Genomic DNA, 15,966 nt, shown 5'->3' on the forward strand with positions numbered 1-15,966 from the left:
TGGTGAATGTATTTAATGCCACTGAATTGTGCACTTTAAGATGGTAAATTTGGTGTTACGAGTATTTTACCACAATGAAACAGAAAGTTGTTGTTTTTAGGTGCTGTTGAGTCATAGAGACCCTGTTTACAACAGAGTGAAACACTGCCAGGTCCTGCTCCTGCCCCATCCTCACCATCATTGCTATGCTTGAGCCCATTGTTGCAGCCATTGTGTCAATCCATCTCGTTGAGGGTCTTCCTCTTTTTCGCTGACACTCTATTTTACCAACCATGATGTCCTTCTCCAGAGACTGGTCCCTCCTGATAACATGTCCAGGAAGTACACCATCCTTGCTTCTAAGGAGCATTCTGGCTGTACTTCTTCTAAGACAGATTTGTTCGTTCTTCTGGCAGTCCATGGTGTATTCAATACTCTTGACCAACACCATAATTCAAAGGCATCAATTCTTCTCGGTTTTCCTTATTCATTGTCCAGCTTTCACATGCATATGAGGCGACTGAAAATATCATGCCTTGGGTCGGGTGCACCTTAGTCCTCAACCTGACATCTTTGCTTTTAAATACCTTAAAGAGGTCTTTTGTAGTAGATTTGCCCAATGCAACAGGTCATTTGATTTCTTAACTGCTGCTTCCATGAGCGTTGATTGTGGATCCAAGTAATATGAAATTCTTGACAACTTCCATCTTTCCTCTGTTTATCATGATGTTGCTCATTGGTCCAGTTGTGAGGATTTTTGTTTTCTTTATGTTGAGGTGTAATCCATACTGAAGGCTGTGGTCTTTGATCTTCATTAGTAAGTGCTTCAAGTCCTCTTCACTTTCAGCAAGCAAGGTTGTGTCAACTGCATATCACAGGTTGTTAATGAGTCTCCCTCCAATCCTGATGCCCGTTCTTCATATAGTCCAGCTTCTCAGATTATTTGCTCAGCATACAGAATGAATAGGTATGGTGAAATGTTACAACCCTGATGCACGCCTTTCCTGACTTTAAACCATGCAGTATCCCCTTGTTCTGTTCAAATGACTGCCTCTGGGTCTATGTATGTATTCCTCATGGGCACAATTAAGTGTACTGGAATTCTCATTCTTCCCAATGTTATCCATAATTTGTTATGATCTATGATCCACACAGTCAAATGCCTTTGCATAGTCAATAAAACAAAGGTAAACATCTTTCTGGTATTCTCTGCTTTCAGCCAGGATCCATTTGACATCAGCGATGACATCCCTGGTTCCATGTCCTCTTTTCAACCGGCTTGAATTTCTGGCAGTTCCCCATTGATACACTGCTACAGCCAATTTTGAATGATTTTCAGCAAAATTTTACTTGTGCGTGATATTAATGATATTGTTTGATGATTTCTGCATTCTGTTGGATCACCTTTCTTTGGAATGGGCACTAATATAGATCAACCTTGAGCCAGTGTGGATTTGGATCCAGAAGACAGGATGGGCCCCGCGCCCACACCCAAGAAGGCTGCTGGGGGTGGAGTCAGCACATTTAGCTCCAGGGCCTCTCAGGAAAAGAGGAAATTGCGAAATAAGGAAGCGTGCAGTGGGGACCTGGAGCCTGGGGTAGTGGGGCCTGGAGGTGGGGCAGGGGGCTTGTGGTCTGGGGAACCATGAGTCTGAGGGAACCTGAGAACTGAGGGACCTGGAGTCTGGAAACAGGGTAGGGGTACTGGGATCTGAGGTACCCAAGATCGGGGGACCAGGGGTCTGGAGGACCTGGAGTCTGGGGACCAGAGGTCTGGATACCTGGGTTCTAGGGACCAGGGGTCTGAGGACCGGGGTCTGGGGACCTGGGGTCTGGGGGACTTGGGGTTTGAGGACCCCCTGGGGTCTGTGGATCACTGGCCTAGGGGGACCTGGGGTCTGGGGACCTGAGTTCTGGAGGACCAGTGGTCTGGGGACCTGGGGTCTGGGGGACCGGTGGTCTGGGATACCTGGGGTCTGTGGACTAGAAGTCTGGGGACCAGGGGTCTGGCATACCAGGGTCTGGGAGACCTGGGGTCTAGGTATCAGGGGCCTGGGAGACCTGGGGTCTTTGGACCAGGAGTCTGGGAGACCTGGGTTCTTGAGACCAGGGGCTGGAGTCTGGGAGATCTGGGGTCTGGGGACCAGGGGTCTGGTGGACCAGGGGGTGGGAGACCTTGGGTTTGGGGACTAGAGTTCTGGGGACCAGGGGTCTGGGAGACCTGGGGTCTGGAGACCTCGGCTCTATGGAGTATGAGCTCTGGAGTCCTGGAGTTCCGGCTTTCTTGCTGCAGCCCTAGTTGGCCCAGCCCAGGCCCGTGGGAAGGAGGGCAGGTCTGGGCTCTGCTACCCACCCACCCTGGGCTGACAGGTCTCAGGAAGCTTCAGGAGGGCACATCAGGTTCTTCCTCTCTTGCCCCACTGATGACCCGAGGGGATGGATCCCAGGCCTGAGCCAGTCTCAGTAGAGCTAGCCTGTGAGAACCGAGACCTGCAGAGACCCCCATGGACACCCAGAGACAGAGACACCCAGAGACCCTCAAAGATATCCAGACACCGAGAGATGCACAGAGACACACCACAGACATGCAGAGACAGAGACACCCAAAGATTCTCAAAGATATTCAGAGACATCCAGAGATGCACAGAGACTCCCAGAGACAGACAGACACCCAGAGACTCTCAGTGACTTTCTGAGACAGAGATACCCAGAAAAAAAAGTACCCAGAGACAGAGATAGGCAGGAAGTTCCCTGGGGTGGCCTAGTCCCAGGGTCACCAATGTGGGGTCCTCTTATCTCAGCCACATTTACCAAGCAGCCCCAGATAACATTGTGTCTATCTCCCCTCAACACACAAGATGCCAAGCCTGATCCAACCCCAGGGCCTTTGTACCTACTGTTCCCTCGGTCTGGAATCCCCATCTCCCAACTTCATCCTGGACCTTTTGGTTAGCAGCCAAGCACTTTAGCCACTGTGCTGCCTGGGCTCCTTGCCTCTCCACAGACCCTCTAAATCACTTCTGTCCCTGCTTATTGATGCGTTGCCCGATTAATTCACTAAACCATTCTTACTATGATCAGCCACCTTCTGATGGTTCATCTTGGTAGTCATTTGTTTCCCCAACTTGACCGAGCACATGGGGGGGGGGAGGCGATTCTGTGTGTCTTGTTGCTGCTGTGCCCTCAGTGCCCAGGGCCTGCCACAGAGTGGGTGCTCACTGAATACATTCTGGGGCACCTGCAGTTACTTAGGCTGGTCTTTGGACAATGGTGATCACAGGAAACACCAGCCACAGCTGGAAACAGGTCCTCTGCCTCCCGGCTTATCGGCCCCCCTCCGCTGTCACAGCTCCCTCTCAGAGATCCTCAGGGTGGACAGGCAGGTGGGTGTGAGGAGAAGGGAGGGTTTCTCATAGCTCAGGAATTCCAGTATCCTCCATGGGAAGAATATATAAAACTGGAAACGCTGTGTGCATGAAAAGTGTCCCACAGCTTATTGATTTCTCCCTCGTTTTTTTAATATGAAAGGCTGGAAGTGGGGGGGGGGGTGGGGTGGAGGTGGGGAGCCCCATCACAAACTGCCAGACTGGGACAACATCACACAAGGATGGATTGAAGACTTGACTGCATGGACTTGGCCCAGGGCTGTCTGTGTTTGCAAAGGTGACTCCAATGTGGGAAGAGAGAGGCGGGGCCAGATAAGCCCCGAGACAGAGAAGGTTTCTGAGAGAGGAGAAATGGAGGGAGACAGGCTCAGAGGATGACAGAGAGAGGAGCAGAAGCAGAGAAACAAGAGGTGGACAAAGCTAAGCAGAGAGCAACAGCGATGTCCAGGGCTGCCCTTGTGGCCCTCGGGCCTCACCAGCACCTTCTGGTTACCTGGCATTCCCGAGAACGCAGGCTCGGATGGAACCACCACCCACCCTTGAGCCCTCCCACACACCCCTATACCAGGTCCCCTGAGTAACGGAAGCGTGGGAGGGTTGGGACCTTCCTGAGCCCCCCAGCCCCTTTGCGGACACCATAGTGGCAGTTCAGATAAAGTCATTTTTATTACCAGAGTTATAAATACATAGAGGAGCCCTGGTTGTGCAAAGGTTTTGGCTGTTAACCAAGAGGTTGGCAGTTCCAACCCACCGTCTGCTCCCTGGGCAAAAGATGTGGCAGCCCTTCTTCCGTAAAGATTTAGAGCCTTGGAAGCCCTACGGTGCAATTCTACTGTGTCCTACAGGGTCGCTATGAGTCGGAATCCATCGAAAGGCAGTAGGTTTTATAAATACATAACACGCGCCTTCCACCAGCCATCCCCAGCCCTCTAGTCCCCAGCGAGTCACCCCCAATAATTTAGCAATAAATATAAAAACAAACAAACAAAAAAGCCCATTGCCATGGAGTCACTGCGACTCCTAGCGACCCTATAGGACAGAGTAGAACTGCCCCATAGGGTTTCCAAGGACTGCCTGCTGGATTTGAACTGCCGACCTTTTGGTGAGCAGCTGTAGCTCTTCACCACTACGCCCCCAAGGTTTCCTCGCAATAAATAGACTCATAAATACGGCGATGTTAGGGGAGGGGAAGACAGAAATGGGCACTGAGCAGCCTCTGCGAGGCCACTGCGTGGACGCGGACCACTGAGGATGCGCAGCTCGCAGGGTGCCGGCTCAAGCGCAGTGGCAGTCCTTAACCAGGATGTCGTCGTAGGACGTAAGCGTCACCCGGCCGTCGCTGTCCTGGTGCATGAGCACCACAGGCTCGAAGCTGGCAGGCACGCAGCAGGGCTCAGGCACGGAACCGGGATCCAGGTCGTGCAGGCGCGCCTTCATCCGCGCGTGCGTGTTGGCCGGCCGGAAGCGGGGCGGGCATGCGCCGACGCATGCGCGCACGTCCAGCTCGCGCGGCGCCAGCACCCAGTCGGCCCAGCCCAGCTCCTCCAGAGTCACGCGCCAGCTCTGCACGCCGCAGCAGTGCGCCTTCCCTGTCGCGCAGGCCTCCGCAGTGGGCGCACGCTTGTTGCGGCGCCTCCTGGCGGCATGTGGCCGCAGGTGCAGCTCCAGCCGGGCCCGGGCGGAAGGCCGCGCCGCTTGCGCGGCGTCCGACGGCGGCGGCGACAGTCGCAGGCGCAGCACGGCCGGCGCGGGGTCCCCACGGGCGAGCAGATGCTGCAGCGGCCGCGTCACGTCGCGCGGGCTCGGCGCCGTAGGGGACAGCCAGAGCAGGGCCCGGTGCAGGCGGGGGCCGGCGGGGCGCCCCGCGGAGAGGGCCGCTCGGGGGATGCGCAGGTGCACGAGGCCTCCGGGACCGATTCGCACTGCGGAGAGAGGGGGAATTGGTCACGGCGGCCTGGGTGTCAGGCAGGGGCCCTGTTCCGGACGCGGCAGGCCACATTCCGCCTCAGGGCTTTTGCACGCCTCTCCCTCCACCGGGAACACTCTCCCCCCACCCGGTTCGCACCACCTCCCACCGCTCCTCCTATCTCCAAACCAAAAACCAAACCCAGTGCGGTCGAGTTGATTCCGACTCATAGCGGCCCTATAGGACAGAGTAGAACTGCCCCATCATTTCCAAGAAACGCCGGACGGATTCGAACTGCCCACCCTTTGGTGAGCAGCCGTAGCACCTAACCACTATGCCACCAGGGTTTCTCCTCCTATCGCCAGCCTGCTGGAACTAGGCAGCTCCGTATTTTATTTCCTGATGGGACCTTTGTCTTCTTCCTAGACTCTTAGCAGGGACCTCTCTCTACTTGGTCACTAGTACCTGGCACACAGTAGGTGCTTAGTAAACCCTTGAACGAATGTATTTATACACGATGTTTAGAGAGGCCTAGATTTAAACTCTGGCTCTGCCTCCTTCTGGCAGTCAAAACATTCTCTTGAAGCCCTACTAAGTGCCCAGGCTGGGGATATAGCACCCAGCTCCAGTGCCTGGGGGAGTGTCTTCAGAGCTCTGAGGCTTTTTCCGCATCTGGGAAATGAGACCCAGACCTCCCAGGGTCTCTACATCCAGACTCCCTGGACCCCCAGACCTTTCAGACTCCCAGGGTGACCCAGGTCTGGGGGGGTCCTGGGGATCGATGGCCCTGCCCCAGTTCTAAGCTCAGAGAGGGCCAGCGGTTTACCTGGCATCACACAGCAAAAGTGGGATTAGGTGGATTAGGGCAAGATTAGAGCGCTCTCCCAGGAAGGAGGGCACGACCCCCTCTTCCAAACCCTCCTGTCCCAGCGCAACCCAGACCCACTCCTGGCCCTCTGCGCCCGTGGAGCGTCTGTGGATTACGCGGAGGTGGGAAAATCCCCCGAGCGCACATTCCGCTGGAGTCGTCGGCAGCATTGAGTACGATTGCGTCAGACTCAGAACTAGCTTGGACAGGTCCTGATGGTGCCGCACCTCTTCACCGCCCCCCCACCCCACAACGGGTCCTTTATCATCGCCCCTCTCCCTACGCCCATTTCAAAGCAGAGACCACACCCCCCACCCCACCCCCATCACCCTGGTACCTAGGTTTTACAGCCTTTGTGCATCTAGCCTCTCTGGGCCTCAGTTTCCCCATCTGTGATCGGCGAGGCACTACTACAGCCCACGTTGGCTGAGTCCGGCCCTATCTGGCCGCAAACGGCCCCGCCAGCATTCCCAGCGGCCCGGAAAGGGGCCGGGGCCTTTCTGCCCCTCCTTGCCCTCTGTGCAGGTGAGGAAACTGAGGCTCTGCGGCAGGCCTCTCTGGCTTGGGGGCTGCCGGGGGCGCGGGGGAGGTTCTCCGACATTTCACTCACGCTTGGGGGTTAGGATCCAGACAACAGTGGCGGTTCTGTGGTCCGCGTTTGAGTCTTCCCAGCTCTGGTTCACCCTTAGCCTGTCCACCAGGTCCTTGTAGCGTTTCTGCATCTCCCGGACTCTGGAGGAGTCCAGATCTGGCCCTGAGAGGTCAGGGCTGCCCTCCTGGACCGGGGATAGGGTGTCCCCCGGTGGCGGCAGCAGCGAGAGCAACAGCATAAGCAGCGGCATTGCTGGAAGAGGATACAGTGGTGTCGGCCCCAGCTGGGACATGGCTGTTCTAGTTGCGCTCTGAGTTGGGACTGACCAGACTGCCCAGTCGGCCTTTATATTCCCCGGACTTTGTCCGCCCCGCCTACCTGGTCCCTCTGGCCCGCCCCTGCATGCAGAATAAACAGTCCAGGATCTGCCGCTTGGCCCGGGCCTCTGGGCTGCCTTGGAGGTGAGGGTAAAGCTCCTGGGGAAGGTGGGCACATCTTTGAGCCTCAGTATTCTCGTGTGTGAAATGGGATCATCATACCAGTCTCCCGGACTGGTGGGAAGAATGATTTGTTTAAAAAAAAGATTTAGTAGTCACCTACTGAGGTCCCTGGGTGGCAAAAATAATTTCCACTCTTCTACTAACGGAAATGTTGGCTTTTTGAACCCATCCAGTTGCATTTCGGAAAAAAAGCCCGTGATCTGCACCTGTAAATATTACAGCCATGAAAACCCTATGGATTGCTTCTACTCCATAACACAGGGGGTCTCGCCATGAGTCAGAATCAACTCCGTAGCAACTGATTTGGATTTTTTGTTTTAGTCACCTACTATGTGCTGGGAAACCCTGGTGGTGTCGTAAAAAGACAGGAAAGAAAAGAAGGGACTCTGAAACTTGCTCTTGAACTTAGAGTAGCTAAAGCAAATGAAAGAAATGAAATAAAAGAGCTGAACCAGAAGACTTCAAAGGGCGGCTCGAGAAGGCAAAGTGAAGTGTTATAATGAAATGTATGAAGATCTGGATTTAGAAAACCAAAAGGGAAGAACATACTCGGCATTTCTCAAGCTGAAAAAACTGAAGAAAAAATTCAAACCACGAGTTGCAGTATTGAAAGATTCTCTGGGCAAGATATTGAACGATGGAGGAAGCATCAAAAGAAAGTGGAAGGAATACACAGAGTCGTTGTACCAACAAGAATTGGTTGACATTCAGCCATTTCAGGATCAACCATTTTATGGCCAAGAACTGATGGCACTGAAAGAAAAAGTCCAAGCTGCACTGAAAACACTGGTGAAAAACAAGGCTCCAGGAATTGATGGAATACCAGTTGAGATGTTTCAGCAAATGGATGCAATGCTGCAGGTGCTCACTTGTCTATGCCAAGAAATTTAGAAAACAGCTATCTGGCGAACTGACTGGAAGAGACCCATATTTGTGCCCATTCCAAAGAAAGGTGATCCCACAGGATGAGGAAATTATCAAACAATATCATTAATATCACACGCAAGAAAAATTTTGCTGAAGAGCATTCAAAAGTGGTTGCAGCAGTACGTCGACAGGGAACTTGCCAGAAATTCAAGCCAGAGTCAGAAGACGGCACGCAATGAGGAATATTATTGCTGATGTCAGATGGACCTTGGCTGAAAGCAGAGTTTACCAGAAAGATGTTTACCTGTGTTTTATTGACTTTGTAAAGGTATTTGACTGTGTGGATCATAACAAATTATGGATAACATTGTGAAGAATGGGAATTCCAGAACACCTAATTGTGCTCATGAGGAAACTGTACATAGACCAAGAGGCAGTCATTTGAACAGAACAAGGGGGTACTGAGTGATTTAAAATCAGAAAAGGTGTGCAGGTCAGGGTTATATCTTCTCACTATACTTACTCAACCTATATGCTGAGCAAATAATCCAAGAAGCTGGACTATATGAAGAAGAGTTAGACCTCAGGATTGGAGGAAGATTTATTAATAACCTGAGATATGCAGATGACACAACTTTGCTTGCTAAAAGCAAAGAGGACTTGAAGGACTTACTGATGAAGATCAAAGACTACAGCCTTCCGTGTGGATTACACCTCAACATAAAGAAAACAAAAATCCTCGTAACTGGACCGATAAGCAACATCATGATAAACGGAGAAAAGATTGAAATTGTCAAGGATTTCGTTTTACTTGGACCCACAATCAATGCCCGTGGAAGCAGCAGCAAGACATTAAACAATGTATTGCACTGGGCAAATCTGCTACAAAAGACTAAAGTGTTGAAAAGCAAAGATGTCACTTTGAGGGGTAAGGTGCACCTGACCCAAGCCATGATATTTTCAATCACCTCATATGCATATGAAAGCTGGACAATGAATAAGGAAAACCAAGAAGAATCAATGCTTTTGAATTATGGTGTTGGTGAAGAATGTTGACTATACCATGGACTGCCAGAAGAATGAACAAATCTAAGGCCTTGGAAGAAGTATAGCCAGAGTGCTCCTTGGAAACGAGGGTGGTGAGACTTCATCCCGTGTACCTCAGACATGTTATCAGGAGTGACCAGTCCCTGGAGAAAGACATCATGTTTGGTAAGCAAAAAAGAGGAAGACCCTCAACGAGATGCGCTGACACAGTAGCTGCAACAAAGGCCTCAAGCATAGCAAAGATTGAGAGGATGGTGTAGAACTGGGCACTGTTTTGTTCATTTTTACACATGGTCGTTATGACTCGGAACTGACTCCATGGCACCTAACAACAACAGGACTGAGTAGGGTTGGCTTGGTTTAGTTTTCTGATCTCAGAGTTGGACCTCTGACTCAGACACTTTCTTATCATAGGATGTTGGGTAGGTGGGTTTACCTGGTTGAGCCTTGGTCTTCTGTAAAATGGGGGCGGTTAGTATGGTGCTGTAAACTATGTCACCAGTATTTCAAACACCAGCAGGGTCACCCATGGTGGACAGGTTTTAGCAGAGCTTCCAGACTAAGACATACTAGGAAGAAAGGCCTGGTGATTGACATCTGAAAATCAGCCAACAAAAACCCTATGGAGCCCAACAGAACATTTTCTGTCTCACTTGCTTTGGACACGTCATCAGGAAGGATCAATTGCTAGAAGAGTACATCGTGCTTGGTGAAGTAGAGGGCCAGCAATGGCACGGGAGACCGTTGGTAAGAGGGATTGGCACAATAGCTGCAACAACGAACAGGGACATGCTGGCAATGATGCAGATGATGCAGGACCAGGCAAGGTTTTATTCTGTTGTACACTCCGAGTTGGAGTTGACTTGACAGCAGCTGTCTATCTATGTGTCTATCTAATGAAGTTGTTATGAGGAGGTAATACAGCTCTTGTTGCCAATGCCAAAGCCAGTGAGTGACAAGTCTTATGATGACTAGTCCTTTTTCTTTCTGCTCTTTTACTTTTAAAAACTTTTAATGCAAATTTTTTTGAGGTGAAATTCACATAAAACTAAACATTTTTAAAGTGAACAATTGAGTATTTTCACAAGGTTGTGCAACTACCACCTCTGTATAGTTCCAGAACATTCTCATCACCCCAAAAGGAAACTCACACCAATTAGCAGTCACTCCCCATGTCCCCCCAGCCCTAAACCTTTTGCCGTCGAGTGTCAAGTTGATGCTGACTCGTAGTGACTCTATAGGACAGAGTAGAACTGCCCAGTAGGGTTTCCAAGGAGTGGCTGGTGGATTTGAACTGTTGACTTTTGGGTTGGGAGCCAAGATTTAACTATTGCACTACTAAGGCTCCCCCCAAGCCCTAGGTAACCACTAACCCATTTATTGTCTCTATGGATTTTCCTGTTCTGGAATTTCCTAGAAATAGAACCACATATTTTGTGGTCTTTTGTGTCTGGCTTCTTTTGCTCAGCAGGAAGTTTTCAAGGTTCATCTAAGTTGTAGCATGTAATCAGTGCTCCATTTCTCTTTATGGCTGAGTAATATCCCATAGTGTGGGTAAACCACATTGTGTTTGTTCATCATCTGTTGTTTCCACCTTTTGGCTAATGTGAATAATGTTGCTATGAGTATTGGTACAGAAGTATCTGTTTGAGCCCCTTATTTCAAGTCTCTCGGACATTACCTATGTGGCGAAATGAGTTCCTTTATGTGGTCTTTTACCTTGGTTCTTTGAAAAACAATTTCAGAGATTTTCTCCCTAAACTCTGAGGAGTTACCTTTGCCCTAGTTTTCTACCCCAGGGGGTTTGTTACTTTTGTCCATCCAGACTGACTGACATTTCCTGGATAAATTACAAACAACTTGTTGGTTTGATACTTTTAGTCTGACCCTGGATAGCAGCCTACCATGTGATTGGTCCACTTTACACACCTTGCAGGGACTGGTCAATGTTCTTAGACAAATGAAGTGACTATAGCCTACTATGCAAATGAAGTGATGGTGGCCTGTCAAGAAGGGATTGGTCAGTTCATGGCTCTAGTGGGAGGGCCTTGGCTTGAAATTGACCATGAGTTTGCTTATATGTACAACCAACCCCAAAAGCTTGGCAGACAGGAAGAAAAAGAAAGAAAGAAGCAGGAAGAGAGAAGAAACAGAGGGAGAGGAAGCAAGGAACCTCCTAGAAGAGAATATAGTATAGGTCAAATGCTGTAACACTGACGATAGCCAGAGGGCCACGTGGGGCCTTGCAGCAGAGCCAGTGGTGACAGTCTCGGAAGGGGCCCTGTGGCAGAGTCGGCAGTGACGGCAGAAACCTGCTTCTAGGGATACAGCTGAGAGAGCTGAACAAAACTGCTACGCTGGCTGTGAGCTGGGTCAGTTAGCTCAACCTAACTGTAGGTATTGTCTGTGAGTTCTGTGTGGCCATTGCAATTAATTATCCAACCTAGCAGAGAAGTAGAGAGTGCCGTGCGAGGGACAGCCAGTGTCAGAATTGGTAAAAAGGTTGGAGAACGATGATGGAATGTCCGATCACCATCTCATAGGAATCAGCCTTGGGCTGATCTTGATTCTCATCATCCCCCCGAAGTTAGGCAGGCTCTGACGCCACTAGCACCAGTTTGCAGCCTAGGAGTGGAATCGGTGGGTCCTGTGATAATTCCATGTTTAACCTTTTGAGAAATCACCCACCTGTTTCCACAGTGGCTGCCCTTCTATCTTTAAACTTTTGCTGAGATACGACTTACAAAAAGCAACAAGGACTCATTCTAGGTGTTGAGCTCAATGGTGTTTTCAGACAGTATGCCCATTAGGCCACCCCTCATTAGGGTCTGGAACATTCCCTGCCCAGGATGGCTCAGCCCCCTCCCATGCTCTCTCTGCAGGGTGCTGCCTTACTGCCTCCGTCACCACATGAGTGCATGGAACGGTACATGCATCTTCCTTTCTGTCTTGAGTTCTCCCCGTGCCCACATCCCTGAGCATCCCCGTGTGATTTGGGGTCTGCAGTGTGCCAGTTCTGCCCTGGATGCATAGTATCCACTCTGAATGCCCAGAGTGGGCTGTGAGCCCGCAGGCATCTGTCCCATTAGGAGCAAGGCCAGTCACAGCACCAGCAGGGCTGGGGGTCCCCAGGAAGTGGCCAGAGGACGTCATGAGGTGGTTTCCACTTCGCCAAACTCTGGAATGCTGGCCACAGGCCGATCTGGCTCCGTGTCCCAAAATCTTTGGCTTATGACGTGATGGGCAGCTGTGGCCAAGCTGGGAGTCACGGGATCCAGGCACCCAGCCAGCAATGAGCTCAGCAGTCAGGCCCCTGAGTCCCTGCTGACCCCGTCACTCTAGTTGAAGCCAAGTCAGCAGAGGTGACACAGCATGGAGCTGGCCCAGGCCAGTCCCTCCCCAGCTTAAATCCCTGAGTTCTCCTCTGGGTCATGCAAGCCCTGGTCAAACACACAGAGAATCTACAAATACACTTCATTGTTTGTTCTGTGACCAGAGGCCAGCATGGTCCTGGCAGGACACCTACAGGAGGCAGAAGAGCCCAGAATCTTATATCCCTGCAGGTCCACAGGGCAGGGAGAACTGGCGCTCCCACTGCAGTGGACCTCCCTCTGTCTGGCACCTGCCTGTGCTGTTGGGGCTGGAGCCAGCCCTGGGCATGAAGCAGGCTCAGCCCTAATGCTTTGGAGCATCATCAAACCTCTCCAGACCTCAGTTTTCCAGCCCCTGAGATGGGGGTGATATTACCCACCTGGCAGGTACGACTTGGTTACAGCTGTATCACCAATATTTTAGATTGAATAACCACGTACCTGAGTAGTTGGGCAGTGGTATCTCAGCTTTGGCTGCTGTTGGAATGAGACAGCCTGGGCACGTTGGCTTGGAAGGAACAGTCCCCAGTGGTGAACTTCTGTTCATCTCTTAAACCCCAGCTCCAATGCCCCATCCTCCAGGAAGCCTTCCCTGACTTCCTTCAGGTAGGCTCTGGCTGAAGGTCCTCCCTCAGGTCCCACCTTGATGGCACAGGGCTGGAGTGGGAGTCTGTGTCTGGTTCTCACCACCTCCTCCAGACCCAGGGCTTCTCAAGGTTCAAGTCCAGAGTCACTATTTCAGTTTCCTGTGGCTGCTGTAACAAAGTACCCCAACTGAGTAGCTTAAAACAACAAGGATTTATTCCCTCACAGCTCTGGAGGCCAGAAGCCCCAAATCAAGGTATCAACAGGGCCACACCCCCTCTGAAGGTTCTAGGGGAGGATCTTTTCTTGCCTCTTCTAGCTTCTGGTGGCACCAGGTGTTCCTGGGCCTGTGGCCGCATCACTCCAGGCTCTGCCTCCGTCTTTACATGCCATTCCCCTCATTGTCTTAGTTACTTAGTGCTGTCATAACAAAAATTCCACAAGTGGGTGGCTTTAAAGAACAGAAGTTTATCGTTTCACAGTTTTGGGGGCTGGGAGTCTGAATTCAGGTGTCGACAGGGCCATGCTTTCTCTGTGGGCTCTAGGGGAATAGCCTTCCTTGTCTCTTTTCAGCTTCTGTAGCCAAAATGGCCTGGGCTTGTAGATAAATCCTCACATGGTGTCTGTCTTCCCGTGTGTGTGTGTGTGTGTGTGTGTCTATTCTGGTGTTTCTATAAGACAATATTCAGAAGTTATTAGATTTAGGACCCACCCTACGCTGGTTTGACTCAACTGAACAAAAGAAAAAACGTATTTCCCCAAATAAGATCATGTTCACAGGTACAGGGGTTGGGACTTCAACATATTTTTTTTGAGGTGGGAGGGGACACAATTCAATCCATGATGCCTGTGTTTCTCCTCATCTTATAAGGATACTTGCTATTGGACTTAGGGCATACCCAGGAAATCCAGGATCACCTCCTGACCTCGAGATCCTCACTTAAGTCTCAAAAAGAGGCCAGTGTTCATTGTAGCACTGTCTTAGGCTGGGTTCTCTAGAGAAGCAAAACCAGTGAAGTGTCTATATGTACATTAGAGAGAGAGAGATTTATATCAAGGAAATGGCTCATGCAGCAGTAGAGGCTGGATAGTCCCAAGTCAGTGGGTCAGGCTGGAGGCTTCTCCTGACTCACATAGCTGCAGGGGCTGCCGAACCCAAAATTGGCAGGTCAGACGACAGTCCTCCAGTTCACAAGCTTCGGAGGCCGACAAATTCCAAGATCCACTGGTAAGCTACTAGCTCAACTCCCAAGAACCGAAGGTCAGATGAACAGGAGCCAGCTGCACGATCCAGAGCTTGCAAAAGACTCCGGCCTTTCCAGAAAGTCCACCTATATTGATTTCATGCAGGCCACACCCCCAAGGAAACACCCTTTCAACTGATTGGCTACTCACAGCCTATCCCATCATGGAAGTGATTACATTGTTATATGACTACAGAACTACATCGTAACTGCCAAACCACTAAGGATCATGGGCCAGCCAAGTTGACACACAATCTTATCGATCACAAGCACTATTCACTATAGCCAAAAGTGGAAACGACCTAAATGCCTGTCCACAGACGAATAAATAAACAAGATGTGGTATATACATACAATGGAATACTACTCAGCCAGTAGGAGGAATAAAGTCTTGATCCATGCTACGGTATGGATGGAGCTTGAAAACGTTATGCTGAGAGAAATAGACCAATGAGAAAAGGATAAATATTGTACGACATCACTTATATAAAAAGATAAGAAAAGGCAAATGTATAGAGAATATAGTTGATTAGTTGTTACCAGGGCCAGGAGGAAGGGGATAAAAGAGGGGTTAATGGTGACAGAAAAATCGCATTGACTAAGGGTAGGGTTCCACAAACGATTATTGTAATTGCTTTCAATGACGTGCATGCCTGTAAAATGTTGAGCTGGCAGAAGTTGTTGATAGATATATTTACAACAGAGACAAAAGAAAAAAAGAGTAGCTTCCGAGGCTGCTTATGTACAACCAAACACCTCATGGAATCAGTTCTTTGGTTTGGAGGTTTAGGGTCATGGTTTCATAGGACAACTCAGTTAATTGCCATAGTAACCAGTTCAGCCCTTCTGTTCTATCTCCTAGTTCATTGTATAGTGCCTGGGGTCTTAGTTATCTAGGGTTGCTACAACAGAAATACCACCAGTGGATGCCTTTAACGAACAGACGTTTATTCTCTCACAGTCTAGGTGGCTAGTAGTCCAAGTTCAGGGCGCCAGCTCCAGGGGAAGGCTTTCTTTCTCTGTTGGCTCTGGAGGAAGGTCCTTGTCATCAGTCTTCCCCGGTCAAGGAGCTTCTCAGTGGAGGGACCCTGGGTCCAAAGGACAAGATCTGCTCCTGGCTGATGTTTCTTGGTGGTAATGAGGTCTCCTTGTCTCTCTGCTCAGTTCTTTCTTTTATATCTCAAAAAAGATGGACTTAAAACATAATCTAATCTTGTAGATTGAGTCCTGCCTCATTAACATAATTTCCGGTAATCCCACTTTATTAACATCATAGAGGTAGGATTTACAGCACATGGGAGAATCACATCAGATGACAAATGGTGGACAATAACACAATACTGGGAATCACAGACTAGCCAAACTGATATATTTCAGGAGGACACAATTCAATCCATAACACCTGGGGTCTTAAAAGCTTGCAAACAGCCATCAAGGCAAGACTTTGGTCTCTATTCACCCAGAGCAACGGAGGAAGGAGAGTCAAGAACAGGAGGAGGATATGGAATGTGTGGCTAGTTGCTTACATGAACAACTGCCTCCTTTGCACGAAACCAGAAGAACTGATGGTGCCCAGCTACCATTACTGAACATTTTGATCAAGGATTTTATAGAAGAATCT

The 15,966-nt window shown here is 50.1% G+C and overlaps 1 protein-coding gene across 1 annotated transcript; it reads right to left on the reverse strand.

Annotated features, from left to right (window-relative positions):
- Positions 1-4,006: 4,006 nt before the first annotated feature.
- On the reverse strand, positions 4,007-7,076 carry LOC104846191 (growth/differentiation factor 15-like). The gene is made up of 2 exons (XM_064280975.1): positions 6,750-7,076; positions 4,007-5,287 (listed from the first exon to the last, which is right to left on the reverse strand). Exons 1-2 carry the CDS (start codon positions 7,021-7,023, stop codon positions 4,641-4,643), a joined length of 921 nt encoding a protein of 306 aa, XP_064137045.1. The 5' UTR covers positions 7,024-7,076; the 3' UTR covers positions 4,007-4,640.
- Between the last annotated feature and the right edge of the window lie 8,890 nt (positions 7,077-15,966).

Source organism: Loxodonta africana, chromosome 3 (assembly GCF_030014295.1).
Source record: "Loxodonta africana isolate mLoxAfr1 chromosome 3, mLoxAfr1.hap2, whole genome shotgun sequence".
NCBI lineage: Eukaryota > Metazoa > Chordata > Mammalia > Proboscidea > Elephantidae > Loxodonta > Loxodonta africana.